Source organism: Microtus oregoni, unplaced genomic scaffold (genome assembly GCF_018167655.1).
Source record: "Microtus oregoni isolate MIOR12 unplaced genomic scaffold, Mior012 000003F_ref0000135, whole genome shotgun sequence".
NCBI classification, from domain to species: Eukaryota; Metazoa; Chordata; class Mammalia; order Rodentia; family Cricetidae; genus Microtus; species Microtus oregoni.
This window is the reverse complement of record NW_024543062.1, coordinates 9,477,114-9,499,630: the sequence shown is the minus strand read 5'-3', so window position 1 is coordinate 9,499,630 and position 22,517 is coordinate 9,477,114. Positions and strand designations below refer to the sequence as shown.

The 22,517-nt window shown below is 51.5% G+C and overlaps 2 protein-coding genes across 3 annotated transcripts in view; both read right to left on the bottom strand.

Annotated features, from left to right (window-relative positions):
* Clip2 (CAP-Gly domain containing linker protein 2) overlaps positions 1–22,517 on the bottom strand; it is a 59,666-nt gene that overhangs the window by 9,279 nt on the left and 27,870 nt on the right. Inside the window, exons 4-12 of one of the 2 annotated variants that reach the window (XM_041648246.1) lie at positions 18,733–18,857; positions 17,673–17,886; positions 16,981–17,178; positions 14,789–14,892; positions 11,166–11,226; positions 5,738–5,842; positions 3,535–4,449; positions 1,885–1,942; positions 137–220 (exon numbers count right to left, since the gene is read on the bottom strand). In XM_041648246.1, coding sequence (XP_041504180.1) covers positions 137–220; positions 1,885–1,942; positions 3,535–4,449; positions 5,738–5,842; positions 11,166–11,226; positions 14,789–14,892; positions 16,981–17,178; positions 17,673–17,886; positions 18,733–18,857 — 1,864 coding nt within the window. The remainder of the gene's footprint in view (positions 1–136; positions 221–1,884; positions 1,943–3,534; positions 4,450–5,737; positions 5,843–11,165; positions 11,227–14,788; positions 14,893–16,980; positions 17,179–17,672; positions 17,887–18,732; positions 18,858–22,517) is intronic. The other variant, XM_041648247.1, reaches the window with a different exon arrangement.
* On the bottom strand, positions 21,439–21,731 carry LOC121446003 (40S ribosomal protein S21). Its single transcript, XM_041648252.1, has one exon. The coding sequence runs from the start codon at positions 21,714–21,716 to the stop codon at positions 21,465–21,467; it is 252 nt and encodes an 83-aa protein (XP_041504186.1). The 5' UTR covers positions 21,717–21,731; the 3' UTR covers positions 21,439–21,464.

The following is a 22,517-nucleotide window of genomic DNA, read 5'->3' as shown; positions in this document are numbered from 1 at the left end:
CTCAGTTCCACATATGTGATTGCTCAGCAGAGCCCAGGTATAGCTCTCAAGGAGACAGCCCAGTCCAGCTGGACCTCCAAGCCACAGAGCCAGCCTCCACTAAGCCCCAACATCCGCCCTAGGGAGGGAGACTTACCACTTACTTGGGCCCTGAGCATGTCCATCTGGGATGTCAAGGCTGCCACCTCTTTGTCCCTCTTGTTCAGTTTGTCCTGCAGGCCTAGAAGAAGAAAAGACAGGGACCCATGAACACCCAAGGGTCACTAGTGCGGCCAAGGGGTGACCCTCCTAGGGGTCACATGCTTGTGTCAAAGATCTCTTCTCACCACCTGAGTCACCCACTCAGAGGAAGTTGACCCAATACCCTGTGGTTCAGGAAACATGAATCTCCATCTCCTTGGCTTCCTCAAGCCAAAGGAGTCAAACTAGTGAAATAAAGATGGCGGCTGTAGAACCATCATGACAATTCTGTACGGGATTGCTTCCCAAACCAGCAGGAAGATGTGTTGGAGCGTATGGATGGTTCTCAAGTTCGTCTGCATAGCCCGGGCTGGCCTCAAATGTATGAGACACCTGAGGATAACCTTGAACTCCCCATTCTCTTGCTCCCACTTCCGAAGGGTCACAGACACACATCACCATGCTGTTTTATGTGGTGGTGGGGGCAGAACCCGGGCTGCACACGTGCCAGGCAAGCCCCCCACCGAGCCACACCCTCAGCTGCAACATATGCCTACTTTTTTTTTTTTTTTTTGGTTTTTCGAGACAGGGTTTCTCTGTGGTTTTGGAGCCTGTCCTGGAACTAGCTCTTGTAGACCAGGCTGGTCTCGAACTCACAGAGATCCGCCTGCCTCTGCCTCCTGAGTGCTGGGATTAAAGGCGTGTGCCACCACCGCCTGGCTGCCTACTTTTCTTGAAATAGCATCCTGATACATAGCCCAGACTAGATCTGATCTCATGGGAAGCAGATTTTTTTTTCGAGACAGGGTTTCTCTTTAGCTTTGGAGCCTGTCCTGGAACTAGCTCCTGTAGACCAGGCTGGCCTCGAACTCACAGAGATCCACCTGCCTCTGCCTCCCGAGTGCTGGGATTAAAAGTGTTTGCCACTACTGCCTGGCACAATTATTTTTTGAGACAGGGTCTCCACATGTAACCCATGCTAGCCTTGAATTCATGGCAGCCTTGCCTCAGCCTCCCTAATGCTGGGATTGTAAGTGTGTGCCACCGTGCCTGGCTAGTTTACATCTAATTTTTAACAGATAAGGTAAAAACCAAACAAGTGACAAGGGGCAGAGAGGCGTCTGCCGTCTGCAATCCCACCTTCTGTACCGAACCCTAACTTTCCAGAGCGAACCGTCACCAAGGCTAGAGCGGCTCACCACAGGGAGGCCGACGCTCCGCGAGTCACAATTCTAGCATACATCCTCCAGTTTCCCACCTCTGTATATCCCAGACATGGACGGTCCTTATATTCGTGTTTACAAATTCCACTTATTTATTGTATTGTGTAGATGTGTGTGTGTGTGTGTGTGTGTGCGCGCGCGCCACAGCTCACAGGTGAAGCAACTTGCAGGCCAGAGAGCAACCTGCAAAAGTTGATTCTCTCCTGCCAACCATGTGCCAGCCAGGGAATCGAACTTAACGCCTCAGGCTTGGCGGCCAGTGTCTTTACCTGCTGGGCCACCTCACAGGCTCGTGGGAAGGTGGTTTATGAGACACCGAGACACCTGTTCCTTCCCTGGTTCTGTGACGACCTCCCCTGGAGGGGTGGCTGCACACAGCAGGTGGTTCATGAGGAGCTGCTATCAGACCTTGTGACTGAGCTCCACGGAGGCCTCCAGCGGTCTTTCCACAAAGCCTGGATTCCTGCCCAAGGCTACTCACCCTCCACAGTTTCTTTCATGCGAATCTTCTCCTCAGAAAGGTCATTGGGCTCGATCACCTGAAAGGACAGGTCAGTAAGAGGACACACTTGCCACTCTACCTAGGACGGTTCTTACACCTCAACTTGTGAGAAGAAACCTTGGGGATGCAGGGACCCAGTATGCCAGCAGAGGGCGCAGACATACTTGGATTCTTCTGAGAAAAGAAAAGCCCAGGTTGGCTTCCATGTCTCTTGAAGGATTCCCCTGCAGCCCCAGATCCACTATTTTTGGAGAGTGAGGAACAGAGGACAGACCTTAGAACCTTTTCCATATTAGGCAGGGGCTCTAACTAAGCCACACCCCAGGCCCTCACTGGGGGATTCTAGGCAGGAGCTCTACAGCTGAGTCACACTCCAGCCCCTTTAAATATTTCATTTTCACCATTGACCTCTTAGGTTGTATAAACTGGCTTTTGACTCACTCTGTAGCCTCAAACTTGTGACCCTCCTACCTGAGTCTCCTCAGGTATTATGTATTGGTCTGGAGTGAATAGCTCCTTGATTAAACAGGTTTATTACAATAAATCGGTGCCTCTTGTCTTGAGATCTGCCTTGGGAATCTTTCCAGTCATCCCTAGGACCCCGGTCTTGATGCTCCAGTCATAAAATAGGCACTGAATGCACACAGCAGCGCCCAGGGCCAGCTCCTCCAGGGACACCCTTACACTGCTTATTAAATAGGAGACTCAGAGCCAAGGAAGAAAAAGCTGATTGAAAAAAAAAATTGGGGATCTGGGTAGATGGTTCAATTGGTAAAGTACTTCCCTTGAAATCAGGGGGGTGGGGCTGAGAGATGGCTCAGAGGTTAAGAGCACTGACTGTCCTTCCGGAGGTCCTGAGTTCAATTCCCAGCAACCACATGGTGGCTCACAACCATCTGTGATGAAATCTGGTGCCCTCTTCTGGCCTGCAGGGATACATGCAGACAGATGCTGTATACATAATTAATAAATAAATCTTTAAAAAAAAAAAGAAAAGAAATCAGGAGGGCTTGAGTTTGGGACCCAGAAGCCAGATAAAAAAACCCGGGCACAGCCGGGTATGGTGACACACACTTTCAATCCCACTCCTGGGAAGCCGCCAGTGCTAGGTGGCCAGCCAGCCAGCCTAGCCTACCTCAGGTGTTCCAGGCCAGGTAAACCTCTGGCAGCCAAGGTTGACCTCTGGCCTCCACACACGCGCACATATGTATGTGCACACACGAGCGTACAGACAAAGACACATATCAGCAAAGTGGAATACGGTGGCTCGCATCTGTAAGCATGGCTCTCGAGAGGTAAGGCAGAGGATCAGGAACTTAGGCTTATCCTCAGCCACAGACGAGTCTTTAGTTTGAGGCTAGCCTGAGACAAACAAATAAATGAGAAATGTCTCTTCCTTGGAGAAAGGCTACAGACAACTGATTCCCTGAACGGCACACTGCAGAGAGAGACCGTGCCTGTCTGTGAAGAATCAAACAGGGTCATGCTCCCAAGGATCACCATGGCTCTGAGGGAGATGAAAAGGCCCCCTTTGAGCCCCTTTTTGGCTAGCTCCCCACACAGCACACAGAGGCCCCACCTTCCCAGCCCCTCCCCATCTGAGCCCCACAGGAGCAGAGAGCAGCCTACATGGCTGTGCTGGGCAGAGCACAGGGACTCGAGGGCCTGGAGTTTATTCTCAGCCACCAGAAGCTTTTCCCTCAGCCGCTCTCCCTCCCTCTGCAGCGTCTCGTAATCCACTATTTTCTTCTCGGCCAGGGAGATCTGTTCTTTGAGGAACTCGATGACCCGATTCTGGCCACGGAACTCCAGGTCCAGCCCCTCCAGCTCCTGCGCGCGCAGCTGGGCATCGCGGCACTGGTCCTGCACCTCCTGGAGCTCCAGCCGGTGCTGGCTGGCCTGCTCCTCCAGTTGGGCCCTCCAGTGCTGCTGCAGCCCCGCCAACTCCTCCTGAGCCTCCTGCAGTTTCTGCCGCAGGCCCTCCTTCTCCTTCCCGAGCATGGCTGTCTCCAAGTCGTGCTTGGCCTGTAGGTTGCCTAACTCCAGCTGGTGTTCCATCTTGATGCCCTCCACCAACGCCTTCAGCTCCCCGATCTCCTTCTGCTGAGCGCCGGGGCCAGAGTTCAGCGTGGCTTTTAGGTCCTCCAGGGACTTCTGGTGATCAGAGGCCAGGGAGTCCAGCTTGGATTTCCAGTTGTCCATGAGCCCCATGTTCTCGCTGGTGGCCTGCTGAACCTTGGCCTTGAGGTCTGCCACCTCCTGTGCGTACTTCTCGTTGGCCGCCCGGAGCTTGTCCACCTCAGCCTGGTAAGTCTTCAGCATCTTCTCGTACTTGTCCTGGAGCAGGGTGCTGTCTCGCTGGTGCTCCTTGCTAGCCGACAGCAGTCGCTCTCGCAGCCGCAGGGTCTCGGCGGCCTCAGGGTGGTCCTGGGGTGGTGGGCCCGACTGCAGGAGACACTGCTGCAGCTCTTCGATTTCACCGCGCCGCAGGCTCAGCTCCTCTTCTAACTGCAGCACCCGAGACTTCTCGGCCACTGTGGTGAGCTAGCGTGAGAGAAAGGGAGATGGGTCAGTGGCCCAGGCTGAGCGTAGCAGACACGCAAGCCCTGACTGAGGGAGGGGAGTCAGATGACGGGAAGGTGCCTATTTCTACCTAGGTACTGGCTTTTCTCGGGGCCCCTACTGAACCCCGAATGATAGGGTGAACCACAAAGCCTTGTTGCTCAGGTGACTTAGAACCCATCAGTGCATGAGAGAAGTTTGAGGTTAGAACTTTCTAGAAGCCAATGTTATAGGTGCATGCCTGTCTCAGCAATCTTCCTGCCTCGCTTTCCAAATGCTGGGATTGCAGGTATGTGCCACTCTGCCCAGCTGGAGAAACTTTCTCTGACTTGCAGTCTGGCTGAGCCTGTCTAGAGGGCGCTAATCCGTCTAGGGAGTTTCTCCGCACACAATATTCTGGCACACAAAGCACACAGGGCGTATGATCACCAGGCAATGGCCAGTGTGCATATGAATGTATCTCCAGCTGCCCACGTGCCCTGCATGGCGCTATGGCCACCAAGCAGAAACAGGGCCCTTGCCTCAAACCTGTCTGTAAGGAAGTTTTCCTGATCAATGCTTGCTGTTTGGTCAAGCTCCTCCCCACAGAGCTACAGCTGGGTTGGACAGCTGTACAGACACATGTACAGTGCACGTACAACAGGTGTGGAAGGGCCAGCTGGGTCTCGAGTGTGGGACACAGAACCACACCCTAGGATTGACGAGACCATTGTCCCAAATGCAGCTTCTTAGGGCCTCCTTGACACACTTATGGCTATGTTCAGACTTGGAGACTGACATAGTTCCATTCTTTGGGGATATCCCAACATACGAAAAGCCCCACTGCTTGAGCCCCAGAGATCCTCCAGGTTGGCCCTCTGCTGCCACCCTAAGACTCTCTGGGCTAGAGCAATCTGTATCTGCATTGCTATCTCTGACCTCCGAGGCAGCATGGACAAGGAAGCCATGTCCACCTGAGACCGCTAAGACCACTCCCAGGAGACTTCTTTGTCGCGATGGACAGGAAGGAGGCTCAGGGGACGGTCTCCGAGAGATGCCTTGGCTCAAGTAACCATGAACTTGGAAGCAATCCCAGAGGACCAATACCCCCTTCCCAAGAGCCACAGTGAGCCTGAATCAAATCTCAACTTCCGTCCCAGAGGGGAGCATGGAAGGAAATTCTAAAAAGGGAAAGCGGCCATCACGATGGCTGAGGAAATGAAACAGGCAAGGGGGGTATTGAGGGGCTGAGGCGACAGCCAGGTGGGTGGCGGTGGCAGGCGCGTTTTACCCTGTTATCCGCTAATTCTCTGAGCAGCCGCTCGGCCTGCGCCTTCTCCAATAGCAGGCTCTGCTCCAACTCCCCAATGCGCGCGTGCTCCAGCTGGGTCTGGGTCTGCTCCACCCAGGGAGGGGAGAGGGATGGCAGGGCAGACAAGGAAGGCAGGGGTGTGGGGAGGAGGGCATGGGGAACAGGAAGCCGGAGAAAGAAAGAACGGGAGTGAGAGAGAAAAAGAGAAGGAGAAAGAGAAAGAGAGGAGGCGTCATCTTCAGCGAACAAGACTGTGGAAATAGATCAATGAGCCGGAATCTCTTGGGGGGGAAGAGAGAGAAGATCTCAGAAGTGGGGTGCGTGAGGGGCTGGGTGTCCTCCCCTCATGGTAGCATAGCCGTGAGTATATTCAAACAGAGGAGGCTGTGGGAACCATCCCTTGCCAGCCTCTGGCGATGCCGTGGCAATGGCTTCCCTAATTTCCTCTTCTGACTCTCAAGTCCTGCCATTTCCTGCTGCCGCTCTGGGAGCCTGTGGGCTTCTTTAAGGGTCTTCTCCCTCCCCACCCCGAGGCAGGGTTTCTCTGTGTAACAGTCCTGGCTGTCCTGGAACTCACTTTGTAGACTATAGGCCGGCCTCAAATGCACAGAGTTCCACCTGCCTCTAAGTCCCAGGATCAAACAAGTGTGCCACCACCACCCAGCCATTTCTTTCTTTTTTGTTAATTACATTTATTCATTTAGTGCATGCGTGTGCGCGTGTGCATGCATGCACATGTACACATGCCACATGCACACGAGGGCAGTCTGAGAACAACCTGTGGGAGTTAGTTCTTGCCTTCCACCATGTGGGTCCCGGGGATCAAACTCAGGTTGTCAGTTTGGGCAGCAAGCCCCTTTACCTTCTGGGCCCTCTTGCCAGCCCTTCCGGTCTTGTCAACTCTGGCTGGCCTTGAATGCCCTACGTAGACCTCGAGCTCACAGACTCTCTCACGCCTCTGCCTCCTGAGTGCTGGGACTAAAGGTGCACACCACTGCACCTGTTTTCTTTTTGGTCTTTCGAAGCAGGGTTTTGCAACACAGCCAATCAAGTGCTGGATTCACATGTAGGCGTTGCCTTCACTTCTGGCTCTAAGTCTTAGCTATAGCATCCTCAGAGAGGATGAAATAATGATCCCAGGACTTCAAGACACCCAGGCCTGTATTCAGGGGGAAAACCCAACAGCTCAGGGTTTCCCAAGTCCTCTTGACTTTGCTGTGTAGTTTAGCTTGCTTGTTTGGTTGGTTTTTGGAGCCAGGGGCTCACTATGTTGTCAAGGCTGACCCCTCACTTCCCAAGTATGAAAACTGTACCAAGCCCAGCTTGGTTTAGAACCAAGTATGTAATCCCGAATGCCCTTGAACCTACAATCCTTCTGCCTCAGCCTCCCTAGTGCTGGGATAACAGGTACCCACCAGCGGTGACCCCTGCCTAACAGAACTCTCGCCATCTTGATTCTCCTCAGCAGACCTCCTGGGTGGGGATTGGGCTTCCTGGAGCCTAGCTTGGCTGGCGTCCCTCCCCCTGCTTCCCGTTCCCCAGGCTCTGCAGAGGATGCCTGGTCTCTGTGAAGTACAAGGGCACTTTTGTCCCCCTCTTTACAACACCCGTTTCATTCGAGAACAAAGCACGACATTCTCTGGGTGGCACAGGGTTGGCATTCGGGTGGCCCGTGATGGATCTTTGCAAGTCAGCAGGGAGGTGGGAAGGACACACACCCTGGGGTACTCCTAAGAGACCAGAATGGAAACCAGGTTTGTCTCGAGAGAGTGGGGAGGGTGCAACTCACCCTTAGGGAAACACAAGTTAAAGTGACATCTCCCCCACCCCCACAACCCTGCAGCAAGTCTGAAGGGGTGGGCGGGGCTTAGACATCAGGAATAATATTCAGATGCCAGGAAGAAGTGGCCAGCCGTGGAGACTGGAAGATTGGAACCCAATACCAACCACTCAGGAAAGGAAGGGGGAGAGGGAGGCCTAACGAGCAATAATGAGCTTAGTCACGAGGACAGTAAAGGATGGGGTGACCTGGCCCAAGGGGATCAAGTGTTCTCTTTAGGACAGGGTTCAGGCTTTCAATTTTGACTTTGGTGTGTGTGTGTGTGTGTGTGTGTAGACCAGAGGTGGATACCAGACCTTAACGAATCTCCATCCTGTTTTCAGAGGCAGGGACTCATTGACACCAGAGCTCCCTGGCTAGGCCAGCCAGCTTGTCTCCAGGGACCCTGTCTCTAGCTCCTCAGCCACGGGGTTAGACATGCACCATGCCCGTTTCTAAGGAGAATGCTAGGGGTCCAAACTTAAGCTCTCTGTTGATTGTCCTCATCGTGGGCCCCTAACTAGGGGGTCCTACACAGGTGTTCTGCTGAGTCATGCCCCCAATGTCCCTAGGCCCCCCAATATGGGTTTCTAGGCCCCCCGTTATCTACTGCTGAGCCAAATACCCAGGCCTTGGTTTTGACTTACTCTTTTTTCTATATGTATTTATTTTCATGTGTGTAAGTGTATTGCCTGCATGTATGTATAATACCATGAATGTGCAGTGCCCTTGGAGGCTAGAAGGTATCAGATGCCCTGGAACTGGAGTTACAGGTGGTTGTGAGCCACCATGTGGGTGCCGGGAGCAGAATTCAGGTCCTCTGCAATAATAGCAAGTTCTCTTAACCACTGAGTCACTCTGTGGTGCCACATTTCTATCTGTTTGTGTTTTTTTGAGACAGGGTTTCTCTATGTAGCCCTGGCCATCCTGGAATTCACTCTATAGAAGCATGCTGGCCTCCAACTCACAGATATCCACCTGCCTCTGCCTCCCAAGTGCTGGGATTAAAGGTGTGTACTGCCACCACCCAGCTAGTTTTGATTTTTTTCCAAAAAATATTTTAAAAAAGTGTGTGTGTGTTCCTGGTGTCCATATAGGTCCCCATGGAGGTCAGAAAACGGCACTATAACCCTTGGAGCTGGTGATAAGGAGGCTGGGAGCCATCTGGGAACCAACGCCGGGTTCTCTGGAAGTGTAGCAAGTGCTCTGAACCACTGAGCCATCTCTAAAGCTCCTGGGTTTGCCTTTTAAGATGGGTGGGGAAAACTGCATGGACACAAGCCTGCAATCCTGATGTTTGCAGGCTGAGGCAGGAGAATTCTAAGTCCCAGTCCAGCCTGGGCCATCTTGAAAAAAACCCAAGCCAAACCAAGTGTGTGCGGGGATAAACTGGACGTTAGCATGGTTCACACTCTGGCTGCTCCAAATATCATCACATTTAGTCTTTGGAGTAAAAAATCAAAACTGGATGCCACAGCCCTTCTGGCTAAACTGGCTGTACACCGTTTGCCTGGTCCCCCTTCCTCGATGCCCGCGCCAGACTATTGGCAGTCCTGGGACCAACCAGATTCTCTCCAGGGGATAACTGGGTGGTAATGTCTGGCAGGCTGGAACAGGAAGCAGATGTAGTAAGAGACCAGACAGACAGGCAGCAGACAGACCAGCTGACCAGGGTCACCAAGGGTCTGCTAGCACCTGGCACCACCCTGGCTGCCTCCAGTTCCTTGAACTGCCGGCCCGGAGCGACGTGATGTGTGCATTTCCCTGCCTGAGCCCTCTGTTGATGGGAGCAGGTGGAGGGGGCTCAGATCTGGCAGCCCCTGCACCCCACAAGACCACCCATCTGTCCTCTGCAGGGGGGCTGCTGCCCGTCAGATAAGCCAGACACAACCACCTGTCCTGTTCCTTTGTGACAAAAACATAATCCTAATGGCTTCAGGCTGGCTAAGGATGTTGGTCTTTTCCCCTTCTCCTTCGTTCCTTCCTTTCTTCCTTCTTCTTTCTCTCCCTCTCTTCCTTCTTGGGTCTCATTTATCCATTTATCCCAGGTTGCCCTCAAACCCAGAGCATAGCTGAGGTTGGCCCTGACCTCCTGCTTCTACTTCCTAAGGCCTGGGATCACAGGTGTGTGTCACCATGTCCAATTTTTATCGTTGTTTAAAAGACAGGTTCTTACTATGTCGGCCTGCCTGTCTTAGACCAGATTGGACTACACAGACCAAACCAGCCTTCAATTTGCCATGCAGCCAAAGATGACTGTAATGCCTATTCCCTGGCCTCTACCTCCTATGCTAGGATTACCGGCACATGCTACCATGCTGAGGTTTGAACCCCAGGCCTCACAGATGCTAAGTATGCACTCTACAGACTGAGTTACAGCTCCAGCTCCTTTTTACTGTTTTCCTGAGAGGGTCTTGCTAAGAAGCGCAGACTGAGTTGGACTTGGTATGTAGCCCAGGCTATCCCTGAACTTGCAATCGTCCTTCTCAGCTGCCCTAGAAAGCTAGGGTGCCACCAAGCCCAGACCAGTCTGGAACCCAGAAATGACCTATGGCTGGGCCTTTTAAGGTCCTTCGGGGACCTGGGAATTAGTCACGCATGCAGACCACTGGGTCTCAGCTGCATTTAAACAAACCCCGCAGGAATGGACACTTGTGCCTGACGGCCTGTAATGGACTTCGACCGTGGAGGAAGCCCAGGGCTGCCAAAGGGAAGTGGCTTCCAGAGGCCGAATGGGCCAAAGGCATCGCAGACCCATTTGGCCGCTCCAGGAGTTCTACCTTTTTCCTTTCCAAGGGAATGTTGGGAGACACAACAGAAAAGGTGGCCAAGGGTGGCCTCCTGACCCCTCTGGGGTCTCCCCAGGCTTTAGTGGCAGGGCTAGGTGCCCCTGAATGGACCTAAGGCTCCTAGTCCCTCATTCAGCACAGTGTGTTTACTGGTTAGGGATGATCCCAGCTGTGTCTGCACCATGTATACAGGGGGCAAAATGGAGAGGGTACAGGACGAACCAGAACCCAGCAATCGCCATCTCTGGTGCCCACACCTGTTAGCTGGTTACAGCACTGGGATAGTCTACTTTCTTGAGCTCTGGCGCTTCTTTCCCTCTTCATGTAGCCCAGGCTAGCCTTAAACTCACTAGCTAGCTGACGATGACCTTGAACTCAGCTCCTGAGTGCTAGGCAAGCACTCTGCCTACGGAGACACAGCCCCAGCAGGCATCTGTAAATTCTGTGATCCCAACTGCTCCTTCTAGCCAGGCCTTTGTCTATGACCCCGGGAGTCCAGCTCCTATGTTGTTAGGTAAAGTCCTAAAACGTCAGTGACCTCGTCTGTCCCAACTCTACCTTCAACCAACAGTGCGGTGTCCCCTGGATTCCTGGAACACAGCTATGCCCATTTCTAACACCAGATGACCTAAGGCTGCCCTGCCCCTCCTCTACTCTTCCATGGAGAGGGCCTTTGACTCCGAGTCACCCAGGCCTCTCCAAGGAGGTCTCGGCTTGCTGCCTGAATGCCAAGGTAACTTCCCATGGCAAGGACTGGTCCTACAGTGCCAAATGAGCAGAGGAGGACAGCATCCGTTACCTCTAGGTCTCCTTTGGTGATGGATTCTTCTTCCACCCGGAACTGCAGGTCCTCCACCTTCCTGTGGGCAGGAAAAGAGGCAGAGGTGGGCTTTTGCAGCCAAGGACATAATGTGCACACGCATGCGCACACACTCACACATGCACAAGTGTGCACACATGCGCACATACTCACACGTGCACACATGTGCACGCACAAAGACAAGTGGATGTGCATCAGGCCAGCTATGAAGACAGAAACATCAGAAGACCTAGGGAAGCAATCTTGAACTTCAGAAGAGTCTGTCCCCATATAGCCAGGAACTACCTTGAATCCTCTAGTTGAGGAGGGACAGAACCTTCTGGAAGCCTACTGCACTGAATACAAGCCTCCTTCCTCTCAGGATGTCCACAGAAAACAGAGGACAATAGTCTGAGCCAGCTGTGGTGGAGCATAGCACTGGAAGGTCAAGGCAGGAGGTTTGAGAGTTAAGAGGGAAGCCTGAGTTACAAAGTGAGACCTTGCCTCAAAACACCAAATCAGGGCTGGGCGATGGTGGCGCACACCTTTAATCCCAGCACTGGGGAGGCAGAGGCAGGTGATCTCAGTGAATTTAAGGCCAGCCTGGTCTACAGAGCTAGTTCCAGGACATCCAGGACCGTTACACATAGAAACCCTATATTGAAAAACAAAACAAACAAATCCAAAAAACAAAACAAAACTCCAGAAAAATAAAAACAAAGCTGGGCCGGGCAGTCGTAGCACACACCTTTAATCCCAGCACTCGAGAAGCAGCCTGGTCTATAACGGTTAGTTCCAGAATAGGTTCCAAAGCTACAGAGACACCGTGTCTCAAACAAACAAACAAACAAATAAATAAAAAAACAACAACAAAGAACCCATGCCAACTCAGGACCATGGCTCTTCAGTGGGCATACTTCGCCATGTGGTCCTCTCTCAGCAAAGAGGATGAGGGAGGCCAGGAGACTTCCTATTCGCTAACTCCACTCTCATCCTCCAAGTTGAGAGCTGAGGTCCCAGCATGCATTTTCTGGGCTTCCACTGATGTAGAAGGTCCCCAGGACCCCACTGCGGGAGTCAGGGGCTTCCTTCAGGGGACACACATTCACCTGTACACATGCCAAACAAGCACAGACCAGGACACAGCACTAGCTCATGCCACCATTGGTTTGAGCTGAGGTATACCTATAAGGCGACGGAGGCCAGTGACGCTACACAACGCTGGGACCTGCATCGAGGCCCTTGGTGATCACAGCCCCCACAATGTCTTATTTTGAATGAAAGGAGCTTGTACCTAGCTTATGTATCTGAGTTTAGGAAACCACGGCTTGGTGGTGTGTGTGTGCCCAGAGGCCAGAAGAGGGCATCGGGTGTTCTGTTCCGCCACTGCCTGCCTTAGTCCCTTGAGACAGTGTCTCTCACTGAACCTGAAGCTAGAATGGCAGCCAGAAAGCCCTAACGATCCTCATGGCTCTGCCTATCCCTCCAACAGCAGGGTTACAAGCATAAGCAGCTATACCAGCTTTCCATGAGTGCTGGGGATTTGAACTCGGGTCTTCATGTTTGTAATGAAAGCGCTCTTCCCGCTGGGCCATGGCCCTGGGACTCCATCAGGGGGACATTCTCTAGCTCTCTCCTCTGTCGTGTCGTGCTGCTGGGTTCTCAGTGTTGCTGTTTTGATTTGTCTGAGACAAGGCCTCACTATGTAGCCCTGTCTAACCTGAAGAAGCTCACTAGTTAGGCTTGGCCTTGACCTCACAGAGGCCCGCCTGCCTCTGCCTCCCCTGTACTTTTCAAAGGTGCCTGGCTCACCTTTCGAGGCAGAGGCTCTCACTGAACCTGGTGGTACAAACTGGACAGACTGGCCAGGGGGCTCCGTCTTTGTATAGCTAATGCAAGGGTTAAAGACCTGTGTGAACACGCCTGTCTTATAGCTAGGGATCTGAATCCCGGCCTTTCTGTAGCAGGCGCTTTACCAACTGAGCCATCTCCCAGCTCCCACCTCAGGATGCTTTAAAAGACTTTTTTTTTTTTCCCGGCATGAGATGCATCTCCACGGGAACCAGATGTGTGGGCCAGACTACCATCTCATGCAGATATAAATAAACCCTCATTTCCCCCCAGTGAGACTGTAACTGGAGGACTTGGCGGAATGCCCAAAACAGATGCAAATGGGGGTGTCAAGACTGGGGGCTGCTGCCAGCATGGGGGAAGGAAGGACCATACAGACAGAAATTGTCATCTTTTGGGAAGGATCAGCCCTATATCCCAGCAGGAGACCCAGGAAGAAGACAGGCCCTGTGTCTCTGGTTGGGGCTGATGGGCAAAGTCTGTATCTTTCTATGGGTCTCTGGGTCTGCATTAGCGTGCTCATGTCCCCCACGTTGGTTAAGGGCTTTTCTAGGGAACCGGGAGTTGGGGGAACTTCTGCTCCATCCTTGGGGCAATCTCAAAAATTGATGTATGGGCCAGCAAGATGGCTCAGTGAGTAAAGGTGCTTGCCGCAAAGTCTGGTGAGCTGAGTTCAATACCCAGGACTCACAGTGAAAGGAACTAATGTCCACAGGTAGTTCGCTGATGTTCATACATGTGCACACACAGAGACCACACACACACACTTTTTTTTTTGAGACAAGTTTCTCTGTGTAGCTCTGACTAGCCTAGAATTTACTCTGTAGACCCGGCTGGTCTCTAACTCACAGAGATCTACCTGCCTTTATTGGGATTAAAGGCATGCACCACCACCACCAAGATTCAAGCCTTTTTTAAAAGAACCCAAGGCTACAATTCCTGCCTAGTGATGAAAGCCAGGCTTGCGCAGGTTCAGCAGGCTCTCTCGCACTAAGCTCCAGCTCCTCTTCAGAGGGCTTCAGATAACATCTCGTTATGTGGCTCAATCTGACAGGAAATCTGCTATATATACAGTCCAAGCTATCCTCAAGCTGTCAGCAATCCTCCTGCCTCAGCCTCCTTAGTGCTGGGCTTGTAAATGTGAACCATCATACCTGGTCCAAGCCCTTACTGTTAAAAAAAAATTATTAGCTCTCTTTCTGAGACAGAGTCTTATGTAGCCCAGGCTGGTCTCAGACTCACTACGTAGCTGATCAGGACCCTGAACTCCTGATCCTCCATCTTCTATCTTCCGGATGTCAAAATTACAGGCATCTAACACGGCTCCCAGTTCATGTGGTCCTGGGACTCCGGCCCAGGGCTTTGTGTATGCTAGACAAACACGTTACCAACTGAGCTACATTCCCAACCACATTTTTTTTTTTTAATTTTCGACAGGGTCTCTCTATAGCTTTTGGTTCCTGTCCTGGAAATAGCTCTGTAGACCAGGCTGGCCTCAAACTCACGGAGATCCGCCTACCTCTGCCTCCCGAGAGCTGGGATTAAAGGCGTGCGCCACCACCGCCTGGCCTCAACCACATTTTTTTGTTTGCTTTTTTATTTTGTTGCACTAGGTTGCCCAGGTAGCCCAGGCTAGGCTGGAACTATTGATCCACCTACTTCAGCTCCCAAGTACTAGGATTACAGACAGGACTATGCTGTCATCACACCTGACACCCCCTTCTTCTACCTCTCCCCCTTTTCACTTAGCTCAGCAGGTGCCAGGGACATACCTCCTCTCCTCCTCCAGCTGATTGGACAGGTCCACTTTCTCTTTCCTCACATTCTCCACCAGCAACCGTGCCCGCTGCAGCTTCTCCTCGGCTTCTGCAACATACTGACCCGGAGCAAGGCCAGGACAGATAGGGTCAGTCAATTCCAGCCTTCTCCCGGGGATAGGACAGAGACAGGGGAGGGTGCAGGAGAGGAGGCCCACGCTTCCTGTCCCTTGTTGGCCCCAACCAGGCGACATGAAGAGAGAAGGCTCAGCAGGGAAGGAAGCAGAGGGCCCACAGTGTGTGTGTGTGTGTGTGTGCGCTAGGATCCTTCGAACATATAGATGAGGTTGGCTTTAAGATAGTGGGGTTTTTTTGTTTTGTTTTGTTTACTACTGGGGATCAAACCCAGAGCCTTGTATAGGCTAGGCAAGTGCTCTAATGCTAAGCCACGCCCCCGACCCCTCTCTAGGGTCTTTAGACAAGTACTCTACTACTAAACATCCCAACACTGATGCGACTGTATTAATCCAAGCTCCCAACACCCGGAGAAGGACAAAGTGGACAAGCTAGCTCACAAATGGGCCCAGGGGCCCAGAGCAGGACCTCACGCAGCAGACAGACATTAAAGTCGGGTGTGACGGTGCAGCTCTGTGGTCGCAACACTTGGGGAGGGAAGGAGCTTGAGTTTGGCTACCCTGTGCTACAAAGTAAGACTGTTTCAAGAAAAAGGGGGGAAAAAAAGCAGGAGTCTGGGAAATTTGGCTCCGTGGTGGAAGCAGGCCTAGCATGTATAAACCCCGAGGCTGGATCTCTATTGTTGCAAAAATACATTCATACAAACATCAGAAAAAAGGTTATAGGTAACAATAAACCCTAGGCTGAGGGTAAGAGGCTCTATCTCTGAAATATATTCCACAGATGTGTGTGCCCCAAGCATTATCTGACACATGAGCAGTCCTACCCTAGAGATGACCATTTCAGTTAGGAAGCTGGACACAGCATGGCGGGTGTCAACAGACGTAATTCTGTGTGTGTGTGTGTGTGTGTGTGTGTGTGTGTGTGTAATGCCGAGGGTGGAACTTAAGGCTACACACACGAGACAAGCGATCAACCACTGAGCTACACGCGCCTCAACCCTACTACCTCAACTATCACCAAAGCGGAGGAAGCAGGGGAAGAGGGGAAGGGGGAAGAAAGAAAAATGGCTCAGTGGGTAGAGACGCCAAGCCTGGTGGCCAAAGTTCAATCCACGGTGTCCACATGATGGACGGATAGAATGGACGCCCCCCAGTTGTCCTCTGACCTCCACATGCACACTGTGATACACATAATGCTCTCTCAAAAAACAAATAAATTAAAATGTCCCAAAAGGCTTTTAGAAAAAGAGAAAAACTGGTCAGTCAGTGTTGGTACACGCTTTTAATCCCAGCACTCGAGAGGTAGAGGTGGAAGGAACTCTCTGAGTTTGAGGCTAGCCTGGTCTAGAGACTGAGTTCCAGGACAGTTAGGGGTACACAGAAAAACCATGTCTTGAAAAAAAAAAGAGAGAGAGCGAGAGAAATTCATCCAGGCATGGTGGTTCTCACCTGTAATTTCAGTACCTGGGAGGAGGGGGCAGGAGTGTAAAGAGTTTGAGGCTAGCCTGGATAACAGGGTGAGCTCCAGGCCAGCCTGGGCTACAAAGGGAGACTCCTCTGTCTAAAAAAACAGCAAAAACAGAAAAGTCTCCTCTGACCTAGAAAACACTGGTATGGGAGTACTAAAAGCAGGAAGCACAGGTTTAAAGGCCGGTTCTGCACTTGATCATTATGGGCCTCCCTCCAAGATGGGCCCCTAGAAGGAATCCTATCTAGGAGGCAAGCTGTTAAAACTCAGGATGTTCTAAAGGGAAGTAAAACCATCCATCTTGTAGGGAAGCTTGTGAAAACTCAGGAAATAAACAATTCAATAACTTCAGGAAGTCCCTGAAACTGACAAAACTCACTAAGGCCCTGCCCCTTCGGCTTATGTAGGGGAACCCTCTCAAATAAGCTGCCTGTTAGAGGTCCAAACCAATTGAGCTCACTAGTAGAGAGACTTTCCAAACTGTTGAGCTGGCTGGAGGCTGTGCACTGTGCTCTGGGTTTCTAGTTTCCATGACCACCCGTGGCTTCTCCAGCCCCATGGGAAGAGGTGTTTAGCGCACCTGGAGCCTGCCAGCTACCCACCTGCTCATGCTGTGCCTTCAGCAGGGCGATCTCCTTCTCCACCTCACAGATATGGCTGGTGGCCTTGGCTACTTCGGCCCTCTCCAAGTCACGCTCAGCCAGCAGCTGCTCAATGTGCTGCTGCTTCTCCTTCAGCGCTTCCTGCAGGGCTGTCGTGCCTGAGATCTTCCGGGCGTAGCGTGACGAGGTCTCTGTGAGCTGGAGAGAGTGGGCAGGGGTGGGATTCAAGACACTCGGGGTGTCATACACACAACAGGAGGCCTTGTGCTTCTCTGCCCGCCTGTGCCCCAGTATGTCTGAAACTCACTCGCTGATTCACCCACAGAAGTAACATGATAGCTGAGACTCCACTTTCAACAGGGCTGCCTCACCTTGGCCAGCTCCACTCTAGACCAAGAGGTACCGAATGAAGTCCTTCTACCCAGACCCAAGTGACTTCTTCTCTCACCTGCAACAGCCTTTGAAATTCCCTGCCTGTATCTACCCTGCACTGTTTACCTGGGGAAGGTGACCAAGAAGCCAGTCATAACAATAATAAAACATATAAATGGACCAATGTTTCCTATGAAGAGATCACACTGCCCCCGCCCCCACCCGAGGGAATCAGAGCAAGCCAGGGACGGATTAGGACACTTGATCCCGCCCTCCACCCTTAACATCAGCGTTCTCCAACTCCCCGGTTCTATCCTTACCAGGCCACTCCGGCTGGGCCGGCCGCCAACTGAGGAGGCCACGGAGCTGACAGAGCTGATGGAGGAGCTGCTGGGGCTGTGGGTCAAGGCCGAGACGCCCATAGCCATCCGTTTGGTCTTCTTGGCCTTGGCTGGACTGGTGGACGGGAAGCCAATTCGGATGACCTTGTGGATGGGTGCAAAGAGACCGAACTTGGGTGGGCACTGGAAATACCTGGGAAGCACGACAGAGCCACAAATGATGCCATCGTTACCTGGGGACTCCCCTGCCTCCTACTCCATCCCTGAGCCCGAAAGACAGAGGTGTCTCCTCAGGCCACCCCCACCCCCACCCCCCACCCCCGCCAGCCACATCCCAAGGTGACAGGTCCTCCAGATGGAGGAGTCGGACAAGGTGGTGCACGCCTGTAATCCCAGCACTGAAGAGGTGGAGGCAGGGGATTAGGAGGATGGGAGTGCCAAGAATTTACAGCTCTGAGCAGCTCTGGAAATAATATTAAGACATGTGCTGTCCGTCACACACAAGAAAAAGCAGCAAAATCAAGGTGGGGCCTCCCAGGCTACACTGTTCCAGGACCCTACAAACTATCTAGGGTACCCCAGCTGTAACTTTAACAATTGATCTACTTCCCAAACCAGCTTTCTATCCCTGGGAACCCCCTGCATAGAGAAGAAAAACCCTGAAGGAGAGGGTGCAAGGCCAGCCTCTGCTATGTAGTGAATTAGAGGCCAGCCTGTGCTACACAGGGCTGTTTCTAAAAAGGAGGAGGGAGGGATCTGAGCACGCAGGACACCTGCAGCTTTTCGCATCGCTCAGGAAACACTTAGATTCTCACTTTTCTGCCCAACTCAGCCCTGTGTGATAAGCAAGGGAACTCCCTTAGTGCCTGCTTGTGACAATGCCTCTGCCCTTAGCTCTCTTGTCAATCACTCCCCCTGCCTAGCCTGACCTGCTGTTAGGAAGCACGCAGGCATCATTGGCGTCTAGTACATCAAGGCCACTCTACCTCTGCCGCCTCATCCTTGTCCCTCTGACAGTCCTCACGAAAGCCCACTGTACCTGGTGCCTGCCACGGCCCCGTCGTTCTTCCCAAGGGGCTCATCCAGCTCCACGCCACACCACTCGCCTTTCGCAAAGTCCGTCTCCCCAACATATCGTACCACGCCGGTCTTCGTCCCACCGACCTGTTGGCACATGGAGAGAGGCAGGTCCAGAGGATGCAGGGGACACAGGTTGAGCCTGGCAGAGGGCAGATGAAAAAGAGGAGATACCCACGGACAGCTGGGAGGAACACAGGGTCCAGGGAGTCACATGACTGCTATGTGGAAGGGCACAGGCTTGGAGAGAGACACACAGATCTGAACTGCTGCAGGAGTTTGGGCAAGTGACAGAACCTCTCTGAACCCCAGCGTCTTCATCTACCAAATGAGCACTTGTGATAATTAAATATTGTATGTACGTAACATCTACATGATGCTAGAGCCCACCCAGGTAAATGCTTTCAGTAAAAAGACAGAAGCAGTTTTCAGGGATGGGGCAGTGGCCCAGTAATAAAGCCCTGCCTAGAAACCCCCAGTGAGGGGCTGAGGTGTGGCTCAGTGGTAGAGCCCCTGCCTAGAATCCCCCAATGAGGAGCTGGGTGTGGCTCAATGATAGAGCACCTGTCTAGAATCCCCAAAGAGACAGCGCCCTCTTCTGGCCCCCTTGGGCAACTGCATGCACACACACACACACACACACACACACACACACTAAAATAAAATTTAAAAAAATCAAAACAGAAAAAGTATATAGTACTGTAAAAGAAAAGTTAACTGAACAAAACAAACAAAACTCCAAGCTATACAGACACATAAATTAGAGGCCCAAGTACTTGCAAAACCAGATCTGATCTAATTTCCTTCTGTTGCTGCCATGATAAAGGTCGCTGGGAGAAAGCAACCGAGGGGAGGAGAGGGTTTACTCAGCTCACAGTTCCAGGTTACAGTCTAACACTGTGGAGACGTCAAGGCAGGAAACGAAAACATCACATCCACAAGAACAAACACGTGTCCTTTGCTTGCTTCTGACACTCTGCTTTCTCTATTCTTACACTGTTCAGGAACCCCTGGTAGGGGATGGTGCTGCCCACTGTAGGCTGGGTCTTCCTACATCAGTTAACAACCAAGACCACCCCCTTCTCAGACATGACCATATGCCAATGTGACCTGGCTAGTTCCTCATTTGTGACTCCCTTCTCAGTTAAAACTGACCAGTACGCCAGGGGTTCTCACCCTTCCTAACACTGCAACCCTTTAATAGAGTTCCTCATGTTGTGGGCACCCCCAACCATAAAATTCCTTTCGTTACTACTTCATAACTATAATTTTGCTACTGTTATGAAGAGTAATGTAAGATCTGTGTTTTCTGATGGTCTTACACGACCCACCTTTCAAAGTCCAGAAGCTTCATTCCTTTCCCCCCAAAATAAACACCATTTCCTCTTTCAGTAGAATGATTCCATAACCATGCCCATCTCTCTAAATAGCAGGCTTCTGCTGTAACTTCTGTTAGAAACATTTAAGGTATTTTTAACTGACATGTAAGAATAGTCTGTACTTCAGTGATCCTCATTTTTGCGTGCACTGGTATTTAGCTTGCATGCTATCTGTGTGAGGGTGTTGGGTCCTCTGCAACTGGAGTTAAAGACAGTTGTGAGCTGTCATATGTATGCCAGGAATTGAACCTGGGTCCTCTGGAGGACTAGCTAGTGCTCTTAACCACTGAGCCATCTCTCCAGCCTCCACCCCTCATTTTTTAAAAAAATTTATTTATTTATTTATTATGTATACAATACTCTGTCTGTGTGTGTGTGTCTGCAGGCCAGAAAGAGGGCACCAGACCTCACTACAGATGGTTGTGAGCCACCATGTGGTTGCTGGGAATTGAACTCATGACCTTTGGAAGAGCAGGCAATGCTCTTAACCACTGAGTCATCTCTCCAGCCCCCAACCCCCTCATTTTTTTAAACTGACAATAGCTGTACTTATAAATGGGGTCCAGTGTGATTGTGCATACAGTGTCTGTATTTCTACAGTGTGCACTGTTCAACTCAGGGAACTACTGCTCCTATCCCTTGACATAACCATCTTTTTTTTTTTTTAATAGGGAGCTTTTGAAAATCTCTCCAGTGTTTGTAATAGAATAAATAGGGAGCCTTTGAAAACTTCTCCTGTGTTTGTAATAAAATACACAAACATGGAGCTGGGGATGCAGTTCAGCTGGCAGAGGGCTTGGCTAGCAGGCGGAAGCCCTGGGTTCCAACCCAAGCACCGCTGCACTGAAGGTGCGTCTGTGGTCCCAGCACTCAGGAGGTAGAGGCAGGAGAGGTCAGGAGTTCAAGGCCATCCTTAGATACACAGTAGGTTAAGGTAACACTCCAAGCTCTTGTGCGCGCGTGCACAAGTGTCTGTGTGTGTACGTGCACGCGCGTGTGTAAATATGTGCTATTATGAGCTACTGTCACCTACTCTGCTTGACCTCAGTTCCATTTACTATTTATTTCACATGACCTCCAGTTCCATTTAATTTACTGAAATGGCAGGGTTTCGTTTTGTGTGTGTGTGTTTGTATGTAAATCTTCTCTTTTGTGTGTGTTCATGTGACTACGTACATGTGCATCTGGACCAGAGGTCCCTATCAGGTGCTTCCTGATCTGCTCCACCTTGGTGTTTTTTTTTTTTTTAATTTTTTTTTTTTTTTTACTTTTTGTCACTTTTATCTATGACAGAATTTCCCCCAATCTCTTCTGGTCAAAAATTCTTGGAGACAATTCCATCAGCTTTAGCCAATCGGAGAATAGAATCATCTGACTCGCCCATCCTGCGAATGGCGCCGCAGATAGCGTAGGTTTTAAACTGGCCATTAAACCGACCTGTGACCCTGTCAACCTCGGCCACGTTCATCTGGATGGACGCGTGGTCCTTGGCACCAATGATGCGGTTGCTCGCGGAGCATTTCCGCGGCACGTACAGGTCCACGAACTCGCCAGCGTCGTTCTGCATGTCGATGTCCTACCTGCTCGCTAGGCCGCGGGAGCGCAGAAAGGAAGTGGCTCGTCCCCGGGCAGCACTACTTCCACCTTGGTTTTTGAGACAGGGTCTCTCACGGAACCTGAAGCTGGACTTGGCTAGGCTGAAATTTAGCTGGAATGCTGGTCAGCAAGCCCCAGGGATCCTCCTGCCTCCACCTCCCCACAGTCCAAATTCTCCACCTTGGTTCTGGGACGTTAAATTTAGGTCCTTGTACAGTGCTTACCAACTGAGTTATTGCCCAGCCCTTTGTTGTTCTGAGAAGGTCTTGCTCTGGCGCCCAGGTTGAACCGATACTTTGTAGCCTCGACTGGCCTCTTAGGAACCAATACCTCCTGCCTCTCTCCCTAAAATGCTGGGATTACAGACATGCATCCGCACTCTCAACTCCTCTTATTCTTCTAACACGTCTGGACATTTTCTGATTTCAGTAACCATATTTTTCACTCCCCCTAGAGCCTTTTTTGCCCCAATGAATATTCACGAGCACATGAATATTCATATATACATATTTGTCTCCACATGAATATCTGTAGTGGTTTGAATATTCATGGCCCTATATTCAGTGGTAATCTGAAGTGCCTTCTCCAATTTCTCAGATGACTGACCATCTTTTCCCCACGGAAAGTTCTGGAAGCCTCTACCATGAAAACTGCCATATTGGTTGCCAACCTCAGGGGGGTGAAGGAGGAGGAGGCTGGAGAGAAGCAGGGGAGTCTCGGCCTGCATGACAGAAGTGCTTGTCCTACAGTCTCAGCCTCGGGTTCACCTAGA